Source organism: Manacus vitellinus, unplaced genomic scaffold (genome assembly GCF_001715985.3).
Source record: "Manacus vitellinus isolate BGI_N305 unplaced genomic scaffold, ASM171598v3 scaffold_13_pilon, whole genome shotgun sequence".
Classification (NCBI taxonomy): domain Eukaryota; kingdom Metazoa; phylum Chordata; class Aves; order Passeriformes; family Pipridae; genus Manacus; species Manacus vitellinus.
Genome location: NW_021938999.1, coordinates 14,107,864 through 14,130,261, shown reverse-complemented (window position 1 = coordinate 14,130,261; position 22,398 = coordinate 14,107,864). Strand labels below are relative to the sequence as shown.

At 34.7% G+C, this 22,398-nt stretch overlaps 1 protein-coding gene across 1 annotated transcript in view; it reads left to right on the top strand.

The window, feature by feature from the left end:
* Window positions 1-22,398, top strand: part of CACNA2D1 (calcium voltage-gated channel auxiliary subunit alpha2delta 1) — a 375,571-nt gene that overhangs the window by 285,789 nt on the left and 67,384 nt on the right. The window contains exons 11-12 of the mRNA XM_018068109.2: window positions 5,860-6,018; window positions 10,821-10,925. Coding sequence (XP_017923598.2) covers window positions 5,860-6,018; window positions 10,821-10,925 — 264 coding nt within the window. The remainder of the gene's footprint in view (window positions 1-5,859; window positions 6,019-10,820; window positions 10,926-22,398) is intronic.

Here is a 22,398-nt window from a genome sequence, read left to right as displayed (position 1 = left end):
AGAGCCCCTTCCTCGTGGCTCTACAACATGGCCACCTCTCCTGCAACAACCCAAAACTACAACTCATCTCTTCCGGTGAGCTTGTGATATGTTTACATTTTTTACAGGAGCACCCATTGGACAGAACTTCAAAACTTCCAGGGGTTTCCACCCCTCGGGGTCTACCACTTTTCTAGCCTCTGGGGGAAAACAAAATCCAAACCACGACACTTGTTATTCATTTTCTGATCTGCATATCCACAGAGTGCGTAGAGTGAGATGAGATGTAGGAAATAAATAAACATTTCTGTTTCACTTCCCTTGAATCCTCCAATATCCTCATGCTATGGTAGGAGTTTTACTATTTTTTAAAGAAGCATTTCCAAGTTGAAACTGGAAAAGAGGAGGCTTTTAGCAATCAATAAGTAACTATTCTGGAATTAGAAGGGGTTTTCAGAATAGCAATCTCTTATCTTTTCCACAAATTTAACCCTTGGGGCACTGTGGATTGCAGAGGTCCATGTCTGGTTGAGCCCATAGCTCAATGGAACTACCCAAGAGAGGGGAAAGGTCTCTAGAATTTAGACCCTTTGCTGCAGTTCTGTGTAATTTTTCACTAGTTTTGCAAGTTGATCCTTCTCTCAATCAGAAGATGAAGTCCTGGTAAGACTGTCAGATTCACTCTGTTTCTGACCTCCAGAATTACAAAGTTCAAGTAGCATTAAACTCAAACACCTTTGTTCACAGTTTCATGTTGAGTTCATTATCTCATCTTTCAAGTTATTGAGTTGCCCTATATATGGCCTAAGATTGTACTGGTGGTTTGTGGTCAACTAGATGGAGTTCTCTCACACTTTTAGTGCTCCAGTAACAGGCTTGGGTGTTCCTGCCCAAACCTGTGAAGAGGAGGTCTTAATTTCCTCAGAAATGAGGATAGTTCTGGGACGTCCCAAAGGTGGGGACTGCAAAAGGCTATAAATAAATGGGGTAGTGAGAAATAATCTAGTGAAAACTGCATTTAGAATCTTATACCCTGCAGGTAAAATTACTAGAAAAATTTAATTATATTAATATTTCATGATACCTTAAAATAAAAAAGCTTAAAGTTGTCCTATTTTCCATGATTTCCAACTGTTTACCTTCAAGCTCTTCTTATTCTAGCTTAGATAAAGAATAAGCTTTTTATAGAATTGAAAAAGTAGGAGCTGTTACAAGTGTGACATACCGTATAGGATGGCTTTACATTTTAACAATTGAATGGTTTGCCTTCAAATGTCATCTGTTGTTTTGTAAGTGAATCACTAAGCCCATGGCATCATAAACAAATTTCATTTATTTTCTTTTTACTGGTAGCACTTTTGTGACATATGCTATATTTACTGCAGTAATTAGGGGGAAATGCCAGCCTGATAAATACCCAACTGATGTATTTCATATAGATACACTGAGAGTATCTTGTTCAATAAAATAGGGATTGTAATTACCTTAATTTTACTCCTTTGATAAAATTTGATTTTGTAAGAACATAGATTTTCTGAAGTGGCAACTGTTTTTTGAAATCTTACATGTTTTTTCTGCTGTTAAATACTAAGTGATTGCGTATATTGTTAACTGGCTTTCAAGAAATCTTTTAAACTGAAAAAAGAATTATTATAGTGCTTAGGAGTCAGGCAATGTGACGAGTAATCATTAAAGGCTCATTGCAGTTATTTTGGCTTTTGGTATCTTAATATGTTAAAAATTGTAATGCCACTATTGTTATTATATTTCACATGAGCATAACTAAAAGCTGGCTCAGTTTGTCTGATTCAAAGTTTTGAACAGTCCTGGTTTTTGTCTCATGTGAAAAGTCAGTTTTATGGGTGATCTGAAGGCTTTTACAGTCAAAATCCTTCTATCATTTCAGTACTTTACTGGAGTTCAAATTAGTTAAATGTATCCCTGAATTTTGTTCCTCCCTTTGAAAATTTTCATCAGTCACATTTCAACTTTGTATTTACCTCCTAGCAAACAGGGAAATGTTCATTTTGGAGGATTGTTGTTCCAACTACTGATTCCTTCATCTAATCAAAAACTCTGCTCATCTGCTTTTCTGACTGGCATTAACATTAACTTTGACTGATATCTTTGGAAACAGCTGGCCCATATATTTTCTTAATTAAATTCCAGCATTTGCAGACTTTGGTTGATGTAACTCTCCATCCTACAAATGTGTCATTTCTCTCCTTGGTTTTACATCAGCATTTGTCAATCTATAGATGCAGATGTTTTGACCTTGCCCCTTTGTTCTGTTTACAGAATGAGTGAGTGCACTGCAGTTTAATGTGTAATTGTCCTGCAGTACAGTTTACTTGTCAACTTCTTCCACAGTTTGAGCTGGTATTCCTGACAATTTCTAACATGTCATTTTTGTAGCCATAATTACAGATCCACATGCTAGATACCTGACCTTCATAGAAATAATTATGCTGATATATTTGCAGGGCTGCTAGCAACCAATTTAGATTTGCAGTTTAATGTTAATGACTCTTCAGGGAGAAATTTTCTCTTGTCACTAAATTTTCGCTTGAACGTCTAAACTGCTGTTTGCTATAGCTCAAGACAATGCATGCACTGGCCATAGGATTAAACTTATGCTTACTTTTATACATTAAATAATTCATATATAATGTCACTGATGGACCACAGCAGTGTTTTCACTTTAGTTTTTCAAATGAAATTGGCTTTTGTAGAGCAGAGCTGCCCATGAGGTAACCATTTTCTTCTACTTTCAAAGTACAAGTTCTGTACTTTCAACCCAACTCAGAATTAGAATTCCTTTTGAGACCTTCTCTTTATAAAATTACTTTATGGCTGTAATTTTCCCATCATGACTGTAAACCTAGGTTGAGGCAAACTGAAATAATTCCGCAGCACAATACTGTTTTCACTTCCACATGGTTTATGTATCCAATAACCATTGGGTGATTTACTGGTTACTTCTGGTAGAAACTATTATTGGAAGCACCATTGAGTATGTCAGTGTTTTTCATCAAACTCATTACAGTTGTGTGATCATCTTGTGGTTTTGCTTAAGCAACAAAACATGCTGGTTTTATTGGTCCTACCAAAAATTCTTTTTTGAGAAATATTACATACATTAAAGGAATATTCAAGCTTAAATATATGTAGTCCAATTATATGTCTTCATTTATTTTAAAGGTGAAGTGACACTGGGAGAAATGGAAAATATTTTTAATCTTCATTCTTTCATCCTGTTTTCATATTTATGTCACTGTAAATAATTTTGATACATAGTTGTATATTTGTGGTTGTGGTATTGTGAAAATTAAAACCACAATAAATAAAATACTATGAAAATAAATAAACCACTTTTGTTATAACATTATATACAACTAACTCTTCCACAGAATACTTGGAATAGAATATAACACTGCATTTTTCAAAATTAAAGCACTTATTTATGATTCTGTATGTTTTGGAAGCAGCCATCCCCTTGTGATACATTGGGAACTGCTTATTGACAGAAAGGGGGACAGAAAAATTTGCATAAAGTCTTTTGAGAATAACTTGCTCCTACATATTTAATCACCTGGGGACCAGAACTATAAAATTGGGACAGAGTAATAACTGTTCTTATTAATTAGAAAGATAGATGAAGATTCTTATATGAGTATTGTCATAGTATGTTTTGCTTAGCAAATATCAATATTATTTGCTAGCTAATACAGTCCTCAACAAAGCATCAGCTATACCGTAAAAAAAAATTGGTGTCTCACAAAAAGACAATATTAATTCATGAGGAAAAATCAAAAATAAGCACCCTATCAAAATAATTGCAATATGAGAATGACAAGGTATTAGATTAGTTATGAATTACTTAATGCTCAAAATCCAAATAGGCTTAGGTTCTACATACATGCAGGAGGGGCTTCTGGTGCAATAAAAATATGACAAGATGAGGCAGACAAATTCATGCTTTAAATTCTTTAGTTCATGGGGCACTTTCACACATCCTCTTTGTGAGAATAAGATATTCCATATGGAACTGTAAGGAAGAATCCAGCAGAGCAAAGGCTCTCATAATAGCACCTGGATTTGCTCAATTACACCCCAAATCCCCACAGTTGCACTTCAGTGCCTGTTTTCAAGAAGGATATGGAACAAATTAGGCTAAGCCTTCTGCTGAGGATGATGCCTATGTCAGTCATCTCTGCCATTAGCTGCACTATATTTGCAGTTATACATTTGTTTCTAGCAATTTCATAGCAGAAGTCTTATTGACTAAAGTGGATATTTGAGAATAATAACTGGTAGTTCATATTTTATTGGGTCCTAACAGCAGGGAGCATTTGATTCCAGGACAGGGAAAAGTCTGCTTACCTCCTAAGCATCCTAATAACTTGAATTGAAATAGTAAGCATTATAAAAGTTGGTTTGATATTATCAATCTTTCCATCCTTTTAAGTTTTGTTCACTGTAAGTGTCCTACAGTCACAGTGCAAGTTGGTGTTTGCTGCTGACAGCAGCTGTCTCTCTACACTTTGTGCCTGGTACTTAGTGATTTACTTTAGACTGGTAAATAGTCTGAGCATTTATTGAAATCTGTAACCTTTATTCTATAGAGCACTATTGAACTATCTAGCAGTAGTGGGACTTAAACCAACATGGCCTGATTTTTATATTATTTTAAGGCTTTGCACAAGTTTGACAGCACAAAATTACATTTACATTTACTTTCACTGAAGATCCATAATCAGGAAGATGCATAATAATCTACTTTCAGATGAAGTGTAAATTAGGAGATCTGTATTTTAGTGCCTTTACTGAGATGGTTTACAGAGATTTTTGGACATCATCTTTACCAGTGAGGAAAAAAGCTCGCATAAGAAATCTTGACAGATGAAACAGTTTAAAATTGGCCAAGACAGTAGTTTTAGTAATATTAGTCAAGAATATCTTAGATAAAAGTCACTGTGTTGTAGTTAAAAGGAGATTTTCACTCAAATAGAGTTAAACACAGCTTGTATGCAGTAATATGCACTTTCATCCAAAACTAGAGTTAAAATCATACATGGTGCCACTAAAAAGTGAGACCTATATCTGCATCTCTCTCTCTCTCTGAAGATACATATAGTTGTAGGTATACATGAATGTATGTGTATTTATACAGAGATGAATTTTCAGGTGATCATAAACTGATTTCTACTTGTGCAGACATCTTGCACTTAAAAACTTTCTGTGTATGTTTTTACATAATGTCAAAATCTCATATAAATTAATTAAATGGGAGTAGTTTTTATGGATATGTGGGTAGGACAGCAGAAGCACGTGTGTTCTCAATACACAAATTTGTATTGCTGTTAACAATATTCTCGTATTTGCAGCTATACTCTCATGTGCTTCCTCTTTCCCCAAAAGTGTATTTTGCTTTCCATATGTACTAATTGAATATGATCTATAGGTTTCATTGTAAACCACCAAACTAATAGGTGCAATATAGAAGTCACCTGATAACTCAACCAGTATTTTTCAGTGATTAAAAAGAGTAAAATATGTATTTTCCTATGTTTTTCATTTTGTCAGCGTGTCTGAGTTTTATTTTATGGTATAAACTTGAAACAAAATTTGTGGGAATTTTTCCATTACAGTAGAGTTTTCTTGATTGCCACCGGGTGAAGCACCAAATACCTTTATTTTTAAATATATTTATTGCTCCATTTTGAAATTTCCAGATGCTGCTGGACATTTTCAATAGTGGAAATGAAAATCCAGGTGTGATATTCTTTATCTCATGGATCCCAACAACATAAATCTTTAGCACTACAGTACACAGAAAAGAAAATAACTGTTTTAATACCATTTCTTTTTATTTTACAGTTTAATAATAATGCTCAGAACGTCAGTTGCTTTAATCATCTTGTCCAAGCTAATGTGAGGAACAAGAAGAAACTGAAAGAAGCTGTCTATAAAATTTCTGCTAAAGGAATTACAGATTACAAAAAAGGCTTTAGCTACGCTTTCGAACAACTGCTAAATGTAAGTGTTTAAGTAATATCTCTCTTCTGCCAGGTGAAGCAGGAGAACTTGAATGTTCAGATGGCCACTGGGTGTTCCTTCATTGTGTAACTTAAGTGGTTGAAGTGCAAACCTTTATTTAGCAAGTAAATCTATCCCAGAAATGTTTTTTCCTTGCAGATTCTCTAGCAGGTTGCTAAGATTTGGGAATGAATTTGGTTTTCAATGTGTTGTACTGTTTTAGTTCATTCAGCTGGTTTTCCATTTAATATGTGATTCCCAGTTGGCACATACTTGTGGTAGTGGTTAACTTGCAGTTAATGTTAGAATGGACAGCTCTATGTTATAGTGGTATTATTTTAATTTTACCACAGCACCTAGCAATGTTTAGTTAACCTAAAATTTCACACTTATTAGAAGTCATAAATAGTTTACCATGGCTTGAGCAGAATAGAGCAGAGGAAATGAGTTAGTTAATAGAGGAATATTAGGCATCTGAGAGTATTCTAATTCCTTTTTCTTTCTCATGTATAAAAAGAATAATTTCCTTAAAAATAAATGCATCGTTACTGTGTTTTAAATACATTGTACTTTCTTACTTGCACCCAAGCACTACCTTTTTGAATAGCAATGTTTCCCATCTACCACAGGTGTTGGGAGTTAATCAGTAAATTTTTAATGGTTTATGTGGTTGTTTAAAAAAATAATTCTACTTTTCACCTTTGTAAAAACTTCATATTAGATCTCCACCTTAGTGCAAGTAAAGCTGAATCAGTTTACAACAGATAAGGATATGCCTTGAAAAGTATGAAATGCATTCTTTTCCTTATGATTTTTTGTAATATATTTGTTTTTACTTTATTTTTTCCCCCTAATCTACCAGGTTCTGGACTTCAGGACACTTCCCTAACATTGTATATGCAATTTAAGGCTAGAAATGGTTGAAAAATTTCTAGCCTTCTTAAATTTTGATGTAGGAAAAGAAAAAGCAATGTTTTCATGGTAATTTTCTCAGTTGACCACTATTCAGTTTAGCAGCAGGGTTTGGTGGAGAAATGAGTGGGTGCCCTCTGCTGATGGTTATTTTTAAAGTCTATTGGATATTTTTGGACCAGGCTGGATGGCATTTTCCCATTTTCTGCATCTGTTGACATCTCATGCAGAGGGAAGAGGAAGGCAAGGAATTTTTCCAAATATATTCCTCATGACATTTATATTTCCTTAAAATTATGGATTACATAGATCACCAGATATATACTTTGTGTGCAGGCAACATTAAGACAAGCTGAATGCAGGGGAAACCTCAAAGTGGACTTGTTTGTAGGACTCAAATATTATTTCAAAATTAATGGTAGATCAGTGTCATAGTGGGACCAACTCTTTTATAGCTGAAGGCAGAGGTGTGATTAGCCTCACATGATCTCTGTAAGACTGTAAATTATGGCTGGACATTGTGGATTGCATGAGGTTATAGATATACAGTCATCCCCTCCAAACACTGGCAAATCCATTTAGCAGGAAGAGTAAAGGGCTGGTGATGGATTTAACACTACACTCCAGTGACAAGACAATATAATATGGTGATATAATACCACCTTAAGCAAATAATAAAAAATATGCTGTGAGATAGTTTCCAGTTGTGTATTTATGAATTTAAATAGTCCAATTGCTTTAAGGTCCATAGAAATGCAGTGTTGCCCAAATTTTAATAATAATTTTGTGGGTACTCTTTCTGGATGACAATTATTTCAAACAATTTTCCAGAACACTGAAGCAATGTTTCACTTGTGGCATGAATAGATTGCTGTCTGATGTGTTACCAAATGGAAATAGACACTTGTGTTTTTTTCAACATACTAATGCCAGTGTTTATCAGTAATCTGGATTTTTATGTAGTATTTTCCCATTATTTATTGTTATATTAACTTGTTATTTCTTTGAAAAGCATAATACCTCACCTTCAGCAGTTCCAGGAGGGCTTTTCCCAACACACCATAATAGCTATGATTTGTCAAAGAAAGAATAGTGAAAAATGAATTTTTAAAGTGTCATGCCACAAGGTATAATTGTTACCTGCCATTTAATGAGTTCATTTTAACGATGTGAAACTTTTATAAAACAAAAGTAATTTTAACCATACTATAAATGGATCATGTTTTGCTTGCTTGTTTGAAAGAATAAAAAAAGACCTTTATCAAATAGAAGAGAGAGCTAAAAATTAATACATAGCTTAGTTCCAACTTGTATCCTTCTGTGGTTTAAGCTAAGAAATTGTTTTTTGTCCTGGGGAAGCTCCTGTATAGGCAACACATTCCCTTTCATCTGTGGTCTGTTGGACTGCTGAGGCAAACTGTTCAGAAGAATTATGAAGTTGCTGCATCAGCTTTTCACAATCACTTATTTTCACATCCTGAACCAATATCTCCCCTGTTTAGTCCAAATGGGGGGGGGAGGGGAGTGGAATAAGAGGTGTTGTAAAGGCAATTCTGCCTTCCTTGATACCTTTTGAAAGACTAACGTGTTAAATTCATTCAACCAAAAGCAAAGTTTTTATTGTGGCAGAATCACAGAGTCACAGAATGGCCTGGCTGGGTGGGCATATCAAAGATCAACTAGTTCCAACTCCCCTACTATGGGCAGGGGCACTTCTCTCTAAACCAGCTTGCTCAGAGCTCCACCCAAACTGGCTTTAAACACTTCATATGTAATATGAATATAATAGTATATGACTTGAACTTACTCATGTTCAGATTTCCAATAATATTTGGAGGCTAAAGTCTTGAGGTTTTTTTCCTATGACATGACTTTAGTGTCTAGACAGCGTAGTGTAAGTAAATGCCCTTCTGTAAGTACTAGGAGATAAACCACTGTGTTCATCCCATACTGTATAAGCACATGCTGAGTAAACCACTAGAGAAGTCCTGATTTAACCAGTTAAAGCAAGGTCTAGCTCAAGTTCACATTGCCCACAGTAGTGCTTGTTTCCAAATCACTAGGAAGGTTTCATAATATGAGCAAGTTTTGGTCCCCTTCCTTGATATCTCTCTTTTGTTCCCTCTGACCTTATTTTGGCCTATATATTAAACCACTGTAAATGCATGTGAATTTCTTTATTTATGAAATATCCAACTCTGCTTTTATTACTTTTTTAATATCGAAAAGATTACAGCCCAAAGCAGTATCTTGTAACTTATATTTCGCAAGTGAAAGATGATCATAAATTATTTAATTCCAACTGAAACACAGTGTGCTGTTGAGGTTGGAGAGAATGTATTGATTTCAAGCAGGTTTTATATGTTGTTACATGTAAGAAAATCTTTGGGCTTGTGTTTTGTTTATTTTTTTTTTTAGTTAATAAATAAGTAATTATTCACAGAATATTGAACTATAAACATAAATCATCTCTGAAGAATAATTCTTACTCTGTTAATTATGTTTTTGTGCTTTAGTTTTCTTGAAGCATTGTAGAACTGTAGAATGCAATATTGAGAGTTACTGGGTGATATTTGAGGGCTGGTTTTGATGTTTCAGTGTGACCTGGTGACAGTTGCTATCTGGCCATAAAGAGTAAAGCAAGGGGGAACTGAGTGCTTTTGTAAGGACAACTGTCCTATTTATTTTTCCGACTCTAGAGAAAATTCATATAGCAAAATTCAGGCTTGTGGAAGGAGAAATTGAATTTATTGGGACCATTTGTATGCAATACAAAGGGCAAGGAACACTGGCTGCAAGAGTCATGAGCAATTTGCTTCGATTGGATTCTTACCTTTAAAGAACAAAGACAGAGGATGAATGCCAAAGTAGGAGCCTTTGGTCCTTCCATAAGGAGCCAAAATTCATACTCACCTCTATTGTTCTACCTGTGGAACAATGTTTTTATTCCTTTGCAAAACACACTGCATTTTTCTCAGGGACTTTACCAGTTACTTTGATGAATTAGGAGTCAGAGAGGCTTCTTCTTAATTCTCTCTATTTCAGGCTTGCTCCCCAGAAATGATGGAACTCACTCTGTTCTTCAGCTGTGAGATGCAACCTAATTAGAAAAGCAGGTGATGGAGATTTTTTAATAATCTAGAAAGCCACATCTTGGCTATTATGCAAACCTGATTGTAAGATACTTTTCTAAAGATTAGCTATTCATCTCAAGGTATTAAAAATAATAATTTAGAAAACCAGGAAAGAATTAAAAAATTGAAAGATGAAACACATTTTAAAGAAATGTGAAAAAAAATGCAAAATACTTCAGAGCTTATAGGGTGGATGTACCTACAGGATGCCTAAATTGACAGAGATTCATTTAAGGAGTCAGTGAGCTGGATAGTTTCTGTGAGTAGAAGTCCAACAGAAAAAAATAAGCATATTCAGTAATTTATTACAGGGTCATTGTTCACAAATTTCCGCAGGTACAGTAAGGATAAGGAAAAAAATAAGGATGAGAAAAAAGTAAAAATGTTTAGAGACCCTCACTGTGCAAGTCTCACACAGAACATCTGTATAGGAACACTGGGGGTTTGATGTGATGGGTATGAGCTCTCCTGATGTTTGTGGATGTGAGAGGAACCACCAGATCCCTATTCCACTGTGTTAGTCCAGATCTGAAATGGGTCATATTTAAGTGTCATGGAACAGAAAAATGGTTTTGGTTTATTTTATTTTATTTCTCATTCAAAAGGGTGTACTGAAGAAAATTCTAAAATATTTTTGAAGTTTTGCCATTACCATGTTAAAGTAGTAAGGATGTAGATATAAAAGCCATCAGATATAGCAGTTGTTACTCCTTATAGCCTGAAATATAAAAACACTTCTGTTTGTGTCTCCTACAGCACAGTGTCTCCAGAGCTAACTGCAATAAGATTATTATGTTGTTTACGGATGGTGGTGAAGAAAGAGCACAAGAGATTTTTCATAAATATAATGAAGACAAAAAAGTAAGTGATATATGAAATATTTTACTGTATAAAATACAACAGCACAAAGGGAAATATTAAATATGGAAGTGAAAGCATATTTGGTGTATGCATAAAGTACTTCTTAAAAAAATTATTACTCTTGATCCCTAGGGCACTTAAAGATTTCTCTGTCTATAACATTTATTTGTGAAATCACAAAATATGCTTAATATTTTACACTTTGTGACTTGTTGGTCTCAAGTGATACAGAAGTGTACTGTGAGCCATAAAGAACTCAATTTTCTATTGACACTTTGCATTAGTGTAATCCCTGAATTATCCAGTAGAAATAAAGGTAGTTAATTGATATGATATGATATATGTATGTGTATCTCCTCACTGTGAATATTTTCTATGTGCTTTTGTTGTTCATCAGGCAAAGGCAAAATGAAATCTCAAGGTTAGAAAGTGAGTTTGAATAGATTTGGGCTGGAACAAACCCACATTTTTTCCCAGTGAGCTCAATTATACCTCTGAATGTCTTAGTGAGAAGTGGGATGGCTCTCTACTGATGAAATTTGATCTGTGGTTCAACCAGAATTATGGTTTAACACGAGAATCCCTCGATGAGTTCTGTTGTTTAGACTAAATTGGATTATTAGCTGTGGTGGTTTTGGGTTTAAGTTTTGAATCTAATCAAACTTCTTGTCTGACTTTTGCATACTTACAGATTTAAAAACGTATGTGTGTGTGTGTGAAATAAAACACCTTTTAAAGTTGTCTCCTACTATATTTCAGTGCAAATCATTATTTGTTATTATTAGAAGACTAATCACATTCTAAATAGAAGTGAAATATGAGCTGGATTTACACTGTAAATGAGAATTTGCCTTTCCTAGTGCTTAGGGATGTGCCTACATGGGTTTTTTGTGGGTTGTTTTTTCTTCTGTTTTCAGAAAAACATCTAAAAGTTAGAACACAAATCACCAAGGCACTTTAACAGTTGCCATCGATGTGTATGCATAAAGCAGTGAAAGTATTCAGTTGGAAATCTTCATATATCTGAATTAATCCTTTCAAAAGTAGAAGTGCAATGCAGAGTTTGTATCTTGACCAGTCATTCACTCAGTGACGTTGAATAATCATTTTATGTTTGATTTATATTAGTGTCTCACATAGAATTATATGGTGGGTTTAGTAGATCTTTGTGTCTGAGTTGAAAATACTTTTTAAACTGACAGTTGGAAGAGAGAATTGAAATCATAGTCACTTGTGTGAACACATGGCTGTATTCTGAAAACAAATGCAGAGATTCCTCTTCAAATTCAGACATGGTAGCTTTTACTGTGTTGCAACAACAACCATCAGCTATAGAAAATACGTGCATAAGGGGGAAGATGTATGATTAACTTATTTTTTTTCATTTATTTTGCTCTGTTAGGTGTAAAGTATAGCAAAATATTCAGTCCAAACAACAAAACAGATTTGCAGTGCCAAGATTTGTGGTCTTAATCACATCATGCCTAATGACTGATTATTCTGTGAAGTATAATAAATGAAATGTAGGATTTACTAGTTTTAAATGTTTATTTTACTGCATCATTTAATACTGTAAATTTGCACTGCTGAGGGTTAGGGTGGGTTTATATATACTGTTATATATAATACAAGGTACACTCATTTCCTGTTTCCTCTGGTGAAGGAGGGTTTTGGGGTTTTATTGTATACAGCAAACATATCATAGTGATGATAATGGTCACTGTGTGTCAGTATGTTGTCATATGTAATGGAATGCAGTGCCAATACAATTTAAGCTCTATATTTCTACAAGTTCAAATCTTAGTAAACCCTTGTCTGATGAGGTACTGGGTTGCTAGATACCACTCCTTACTGTTTTTCTCCAAGGTGACATTGGAATTACAATACCAGAAAGTTTATGCAGTTGTAATTTGAAGAATTATTTGTCCTTATCACTTTCAATCACTAACAATTCTTGTAGTGTTGAAGGGAAGTTTATGGTTGAAAACCTTCTAATGAAACTGGACCAGTAAATTCATTTTAGGAATTGCAATGAAGTTGCCCAATATCATTCATACCATTCTAATATTTTTAAAAATAAGACTAATACAAAACATGCTTGTGATAATGCTCTCTTTAGTAAGACAACATTTGATTCCAGAGTGGTGATGTGAGCTCTTTTGTTGTTCCTTCTCTGTGTAATTTAGTGTTAATTCATTACCAGTAGAGGATAACAGAATTGATAGAGGCATTCCAACATGAAAAATACACATATGCTTTTAATTTTGAAAAGTCATAATCACAAATATGGTCTTACCTTCTTAGATTGCACAGTAGGCTGCTTTCTTACATTAAATTTTGAGATATTAAAGATATGTGTATCTCAGTTCTGTTGTCCTTTAATTTATTTCATAAACAGCCCAATGAATTTAAGACTAATTTTATATTTATCATTTCTAGAAGGACTAATAATATAAGGTGTTAAAAAGTTTTCTGTGTTTTACAGTAGAAGCAGTTTATAGTATAAATATCTGTCAGCTGATGTATTTTCTTGCCTGCTCTGCATTTATTTAAACATCCATCTTTGTGCTCTGTATACAGTATATAGAAGATGAATCTTTATTGTCTTATGTTGCAGTCAGTCACTTTCCATCTTAGACACACTGTGTTGTAAACTTTCTTTTCTTGTGCAAACAAAAGACCTTTTATTCAAATCTATTAATCATTTTTTTCATCTGCCTGATGTAAAATTGCTTCAGCTGAGTATTTTCTTCTTCATATCTGTTACTTTGTAATTCCTTGGCATGAAAGAAACTTTAGTAAGTTTTGGCCCATCAAATGACATGACTTAGTACAGGTTTTTGCAGTGCCCGTAGTGCAACCTTCAAGTTAAGTGAAGGAATGCAAGAAACAATTGGAAACTACTAAAAGACCAGCCTAGAATCTAGAGACTGAAAAATTGTTCTTTTAAATTATAGGGTTTAATCTGTTTGAAATAGCATACAGATATATTTAAAATAATTTTCTGTCTTTACAAATAGTTCACAGTATGAATATGAGGGTTATTATAAAATTTATGTAACAATTTTGGGGAGGAACATTTCTGAGTTTTATCTGTTTGAAGTGGAAAATCACAGTTGTGTTTCACCTTTGCGTGCCTTTTTCCCTTTATAAAGCCAGATTTTATTGTCACATATTGTAACTATGTGCTGTGCTTGATATTTAAAAACTGGCATGTTTACCTTTTTGGTGACATTTGGGGCGCTCGCATTAAATGTGCAAAATACCACACGTGTTAAAATTTCAGGAGTGAGGGTGCTAAATTTCATTTTATTTGCACTCCTCCTACAGATAGCTTCACTGAAGACAGCAATATAAATTTAATTGAAATGTGTGCCCAGTAGGCGTTTATCCTGAGAATTTTGAATTCGGGTTGAAAATAGAAAACCACAGATCTTTGGGGCAAATTGTGCACACCGAAATCTGTGTTTGGAGGGATTGCTCAATTTATGTGAGTAGGAAAAGACCTTAAACATACCTCATGCACTTTTAGTTGTTTGAAGTTTTGTAGAATGGTAGAGGTTTGTGTGGGTTGGCTGGATTGATTTGACTCACACAGGTAGGATTGGTCTGACCCCTCTGGCAGGAGCAGAATGGTGAGTTGTGTCTCATGTCTCATTCCTACAGAATTATCTTCCATGATTAATACAATACAACCTTATTTTCTGGAGATTTTTTTTTGACAGTATCATTTGAGGGGAAATGGTATGCAGAGAAGTTTTTCAACAACTCAATTCCATTAAGAATATCTTTATGTGGTGGGCACAGAACCACTGCAGTGATAGAAGTCCTAAGGGAGCACACTCCAGCTTACTGCAACTCCACTGGGAAGCTTACAGCTACCAGTGACTTGTTCCAGATGGGACACATTCAGCATGTCAAAAGAATGGTAAAATGAAATATTTATGAGAAAGTACTTGCAAAACTTCCATTTAAAACAAAAAGACCTCCTACTATCATTAACAAAGGAGGGAACCATTTTCTTCATTGGTTTGAATCCATTACTGCACAACTGCAAGTCAATAAAACTAAAATGAAAACTATGTTAATCTAGGCAATGGTGTATGAATTATTCTAGACAAGGCTAAAAGTGTTAGTCCTGCCTACAAATGACCATTGAAAAAGCCCATGACATTTCCACTTTGGGTAGCCATGGGTTTCTCATCAGGTGTCAGACGGAATGAATGTAACTTTCCAATGGTTACTTATATAGCTGAAAATAGAAACAACATCTTTTGCAACACTAATGTTGACTTTGAATAGAACTAAACAGCTGTCAAAGTGCACCTCAACAGGTTTTGCATTCCCGAGTGTGTGATAGACTTGTGACACAGGATGTTCCATAAAGTAATTAAACTAAGAGTTGAACTGAGTAAAATTCTAGTTTATATCTGAATGGCATGTGGCATAGTTTGATAGATAAAATTTAAGCCATTTTTTAAGCTTTCTAGACTGTAGTGTGTTCTCCGGCCTTCTCTACATTAACATTCTGTGGTCTTCAGACAACCAGACACTAACATATATCTCATTCCTCCTAACAATCCCCCTATGCTGTAAATTTTCTTCCCATGTAGAAGAAATCTTCAGCTAGCTGGTTAAACCGGCTCCCTGGCTCGTTCCCTGATCAATTTTATCTTAAAGGTGTGTCATCTTCCAGCTGTTAATTTTAATTTATTATATGTACCGTGACATGCACAAATGGTAAACCTAAAATATTCTGGGTGAGGCTTGGGTCAGTATTTAAAAATTCCAAAATCCATTACTTTTTCTTTAAAAGTGAAAACTGTTATTAGAGTGTTCACTGAAGAAACATCCTATTCATAAGGCAAATTATTTTTTTTTGCCTCTTTCTTAACTCCACGTATTAATGAAGAGCTTTCAACATATCTACTCTCCCAGTTTCTGAGTTCCTGACAGATTAATGCCACTACATTAATGAATTTAAATATTCCACATCAGCAGTCTTCCTCTTTTGACACTCATTACCAAAATATGCTTTAGTAATAGTCAAGCTGCACAATACTAAGCTATTTAAGGTCCTAAGCCTACAAATCCATGGGGTTTTTTCTGATTTTTTTTCAATATGATACAATTAGTTTATTTTTCCTCATAAACTTACATTTTGAACCACAGTTATTTGATGGCGTATGAAGCTCTATTCCAGCATGAGGATTCAGAGTACAGTGATTTTTAAGATAATCTTTTTCAAAAATATCTATATATTATCCTTTCAATAGTCATCTTCTAAACTGACTTGCTGCTATCATGTGTCCATGCCGTGTCAATGCTCTTGGATTACAGCAGTCTGCCAGTCTTCCCCACACTATCTTTCACTGATCCTTTTACCTTTAGACTATGTAATATTACCAAGCCTTTCTTGAAGTCTTCAATAAGGAGGTAATATCCATTATATTTCTTCTACTTTTTTTCACTTTTCCATTCAGCCATCACAGCCCCTGTACTGTTCTATATGCAGGCAAGGTTCCTGCAGACTTAAGGGGTGCAGCAGAAAGCACAATGGGGCAGAGGGGGGGTTATTTTGGAAAGAAGATCTGCATGTAGAACCTTGTCGTGCATGTGTCCACACACACATCTCTGTGTTGATGTCTCTCATTAGGCTGCTGTTTTCATTATGAGCATGAATCTGTTGGGGTTGCCCCGTGGCATTTTTATCTCCTCTGCAAGATAAAAATCCACGTGATGGTGTTGAGAACTCTGTAAGACTAATGAAAGTTTTAATATAGCTTTGTTGAAAAGTAACCTTATCGGTCTTATTAAAGTCATGTGTATCTGTTACATAAAACCCAACTGGCAGCTTGTTTCCCTCAAGTTTGACATGGAGGAGGCTACTTGATACTTCTATTTTTGTTGATCTTCAATTCCAAACCACTACAGTAATAGTGATTGATTCAGTGTATCACACTGAGGTTGATGCTGCAGATGGCATAAAATGATTAATCAAGGCAACAAGGATAGGATATCAGTTAATATAGAAAGCACATTATGTTTGTTTTGGGATGAAAGCAAGAGAGTCAGACTGCATTTTGCTTATTTACACAAACAAAATGCTACATATGGTGTAGCTGGTTGAGGCTAGACATCAGAAGGTTCATCCTGTCTCAATCTCCCCCTACATCAACTGTGCATTCATGTCTGTGAATTCGGAATTGCAGTGAAATGCCATGTGAATTGATTATATTCTTCTGTGTTTCAAGAATTGGAGGACTGCGACCATTTAATACCTAGGCCATGCCTAATGATGTTTATGTAACCTCTTTTTTAAAGTATCCAGTTCCACAGCTTCCTTAGGTATTTACATTTTTCTCTTTCAACAACTACCTTTAGAAAGCTTTCCCTAGATTTCCTTAAGGCAAAGAAGCTTAGAGGGGTTTTTTTGTTTTGTTTTTTTTTTTCATTTTCACTATACATTCTTTACAGAGAACTATTCATTCTCATCATAATTTCCTCTTACACTTTAGAAAACCATTTCTATGTTGAAACCTTCACGCAACTTTTCTTTCCAGCTTTTGTCTTTTCAACTAAACAAGCTAATTTCTTTCAAATTCGCCAAACGTATATCTTAAATTCTTTTCATTCTTTATTCTTTACACCCCTGTTGTGTATAATGGCATGTTATCTCTACCTTTCCTAAAACATGCTCTTGAACAGTTAGGGAAACAGTGGTATCAAGAGTATTTTCTATAACTTTTTTTATGCAGTGCTTAGGTAAATATGTCATCAAACACAACTTACTTTTTGGAACTGTATTATATCATTGAACCATATTTGATTTTTGCTTTGCTCTGAATCTTTTCTCCCAGCTGCTGCTTTTTTCCACAGGTTGTCTTCAATTTCAATATCTGTGCTCGATTTTCTAAGTATTTTTAATCCTACATTTTATCAGGAAGTTTCGTCTTGTATGTTTAATTTCTTCTACTTCATGAATTGCCATTTTTCATGTAATCCTTTATTCTTTAGATTATCTTCCCACACAGCTCACTCAGCTAGCTTGTTCTCTGAGTTTGTTGAAGTTTGTCTCTTATCCTTGTTTAACTGCTGTCAAATCTTCCTTTCCTTGTAATAAAAATCTCTTCTTGATCTTTCACTCAAAATATCTTTTTTCTTCTAGACTTTTTTTTTTATTCTGCCTTAAAATTCAGAAATAAATTAACTGTTCTTGACATCTTCTAGAATAAGAAATTTTCCTAACCTGCTACAAGATATTCAATAATTGTGTCTCACATAGAAGGTCTATCTGCATAACCTTCTATATTTGAAGTTGCAAATATTTTTTTTGTATTCTTCCAGTGTTTATTAAACACTGAAGACATCAAAGCTTTAAGTTGTTTTCCTGTAAGTGCCATGTAAGAGACACTCACATTTTTCATTTATTTAAAAATATAGTAGCGGAGAAAATTTAAAAGTTGAGAATTGGTTTCTGCGGATAGAGAAATCAAGTGGGATGCAAAAAAAAAAAGGAATTAATATTATTACGATGATTAAGAGGTGCTTTTTTATAAAATTGCCCATTATATGGTCAGGATTCTGACACTTGTGTGTTCACTGAGTCTAGAGTTTTCCAAAGCTTAACTTTACCACATTGGTTTAAAAATGCAACTCTCTGGGAAGAAATTGGATAATTTGTCGGCTTAATAGAATAATCAATATAAGTAAGCTAGCACAACTGAATATATTTTTTAAAAGAATTAACTATTATTAAGTGACTCTAAAACTTTATAGAAATCTTAGCTTCTAAATGCTGCTTAGGTCAGCTGGTAGGCGAGTGTTGAGCAGTAGCTGAATATTAATCCCTTAGTAGATGGAATTGTTTCAGATGGGATGGAACATCTTTAAATGAAAAGATTTGCCAATGCACAGGTGGAAAAAGCAGACAGAAATATGTAAGAGACTCATATTTCAAAGGGCTCAAAGGGAGAAGGTATAGAATAGGAGACTCTTTAGTGGGCAAGAGAATAAGGGAACAACTGAAACAAACAGATGGTGGCACAAGATATATGCATGCTGCAGCCTAAACAGATGACAGTTTAAGAAGGAAATAAAAATCTCAGGAAACAAAGTTACAGTCCATTCACATAGCAAGAAATATGTGTTTATATATGCAAGAAGCATAACATAGAAAAGGAATATGAAATGGGCAGTGAAAGTGCCAGTGATGGTGAACTGTAAATTTCACCAAGGCAGGGAGAAACTCTGTGCATCTTCAATGTCAAGTATTAAAGATTGCTGTAGACATTGTAAGGAAGGGTTGCTTTTTAAGAGAACATCAGTGCATAAGATAGAGGAACTCTGAGAAATCTTATCAAGAGTAAGAACTATAAATGTAACTTAGTCTTTTTCTAAAGCATTTTGCAAAAAAAAAGATATTTCAGTTTTGAAAAAGAGGAAGAAAAAACATCATCTTTCAAACAGGGATAAGTATACTGGTGAGAAACAAACAGAAAATACCCCAGCCTCTACTTAGAAAGTGACTTAGATTCAAAATCCTGATTAGTCTCAATGAAAAGGCTAAAACCTGTTCAGTCATATCTCCAGGAAATCAGTCACATTCTTTATCTTTTGCACTATACAGGAAAGAATTTAATATGCAGAAGTGCATGTGCTATAAGAATAGATTGTCTTTAATAGAAGAACGAGAAACTGACTTTGCAATCTTGTAATTGCATGGTTAGGGAAAATGACATTGAAGTATGAGCTTCTAATTATTTTCTATTGAAGTTTTCACAAATATTTTTATAGGTTTTATTCCTTAAAAAATAGAGGAAAAAAACCCCAAGAGAATCAGTCTCCATATGCAGTCTTTGAATTCTTACCCTATTATCTATCTCCATTCCTCTGTTTCTATATTCAGATTCTATTTGAAACCAGTAATTCCAGTCGAGCTCATATTCATGTTAGCCTTGTATCAAATTGAAAATAATGTATTCAATGTTTGCTGAGGTTTAGATGGGAATTCTGTGCTTCATAATCTTATCCTAAAGCATGTGCAAAAAACCCCCATCTAATCAATAATGTCTGAAGAACCTGCAAATGTATTTTTTTTAATTATTCTAACTTTTTTAAAATGGATTTTTTTTTTTAGCAGGAAAGAATTTGTTTTATTTACAAATGATTTTTTGAAACTATCACTTTGAATTGTATAATGCAGTCTGACCATACTGTATTCTCAATCCTAGACATAGACAGGAAAACCAATAACCTCAATACTTTTTGTTGCAAAGTTAGTCTGTAGATGCTATATCATTTGAGAACAAAAACAAAGACAAACCCAAAACCCTCTAAGGCAATATTTCGTCTACAATAAATGTCTCTGTAAGAAGCATATTTATAATTAAGGCTGAAGACCTTTTTTTCCTTACTTTTTCACTAGAAAGACAGACTTTGTGAAAGATGATTAAAATTCATTTATATCACAATGTAGACTGAAAACTTCGTAACCTAAAGTATGGTTGAACTGGAGTACATTTTCTTTGCTCTTCTGTTTCAGCCGTTGTGAATAGAGAATTTAGACCTAAATTGACTAAGAACTCTGGTACAAACTGTTCAACACATGAAGGCTATTGACACACCTCAAGGTTTTTTTTCCTGTAGATTACATGGGAGTTCACTTTTTTTTTTGTGTTTTTTTATAAATTTAATTTATTTAGCTGATTAGAAAAGAAATAAAAATGCATATCATTCAGTACAGGAGTGACTGTGCCATGATTAATTTGATGTCCTCAGGATAGGTGCCAGCAGTCTGTATATATTCAGTGCTTCTCACAGACAATCCTGAGATTTCAGGCGCAGTTCGTCAGGAAGGACAATGAGTGAACATGCACACTGGTTGCATTAATCACTAACTGTGAAGGACACTCTCTGTTCCATGGTTGCACATGAGCCTGGGTCTCTCAGCCGTGCTTGGGCACTTGCCAGTCGCTGACAGCAGGCGTCGTCACTGCCTGCTTGTGTCAGCAATGGCACGTCTTACCTGCAAGGAAAGGCAAGGTCAGGCTGCCCTCAGCACAGTCCTATATGGCACTGCTGAGTTTCCATAAGTATGCAGTAGCTTTTTCTCCCTAAAATAGGGAAAGGGAACCAAACTTGCAGCATTTTCATACCTAAATCTCCCTCTTCTAAGGTAGTCTGAATATACCATTCTGTTACCAGATCAGTCTCCAAGAAACAGCATGTGAACATAGGCAGTCCCTTCACTTGTTTACGTGGCATGCCCTTTTTAAAGCTCACTAAATAATTTTTTGTTCAGAATTTTTATGTTCCTGTGAAGATCAACCCATTATAAAATTAGACATGAAATTTGGATAACTGATAATTCGAGAGAGGAAGATTTCCTGTAAATGAGTTCAACTGCTTTCTGAAGGTCCTTCCTTTTGCTCCCTGTCCTTTTCCCTCTTCTAATACAACTGTTTGGCATTTGCAACAGTTAAGTTGCAGTCATTTTTCCATGCTGTACAAGGACTGAATAAATGAGACAAAAAATTGAGAGTAAATATACAAGATTATTTGCAAGGGGAAAAAAAAGTCAGAGTACCTGATTAAAATTAGTGTTTGAAATATTCATTGGCATATTTAAGTATTCCTTTAAATCTGTAGCTGGTATTTGTAATATTTCTTCCCTGGGATTTACAAGGCCAATGAAAAAAAGAAAGAAAAGAAAAAGGCTTAGTGTCACAATGTGAACTGTAAATATCTCTCTAATTAATCCAGTCCTTTCCAGCTGCTCATCTGCCTCCAAATGTTGTTTTGACTATCAAAGAAATGCCTAAAATGCTTTTAATCCAGAGTGCAGTGGGAATTACTTTGTCAACTCCTCTGTCTGTTTCTTGATATGGACCACCAAATTTACAAGGAATTCTCAGAAAAAAACTGTTTCCTTGAGGGAATGCTAAATGCTTACTGTCAGGGAGAAGCAGTTCAGAGAAAGGAGGAATTAAATTGTTTTTCATTTCAGCAGAAAAAAAATGTTATTACCTTCACCAAAGAAGCAAACAGATCAACTGAGTAAATAGAACATGGGTAATCAAAGTAAAATATTCCACTGCTGAATTGTTAAAAAGAGGACAGTGTATGCTCTTCGTCTGAAGACTGGGAGACAGAATGAGTGGCTAGAAAATCACGTGATGCAACTGAGTGCTGTACAGGGATTTCCAAGGTGGGGTGGGGTGGTCTACTGAGAACAGCTCTTCCAGTGGAAATCACAGGAGAAGCAACCAGTGTGTCTGCAGCCTTTAAGCTCAAAATACAGCCAAAAAATATTTATAGGTTTTAACTGAGTTAAAACCTGTAAAGGGCTTGACTCAGGAGGTTGGAGGTTTTCAGCCTCTGCCAGCTGGCACACTCCCAGACAAGGTGCTGGGACTGCTCCTGAGGTAGGAAAGAAAGGGGGAGAAGGAAGGAGCAATGGTTTGGCTTCTGT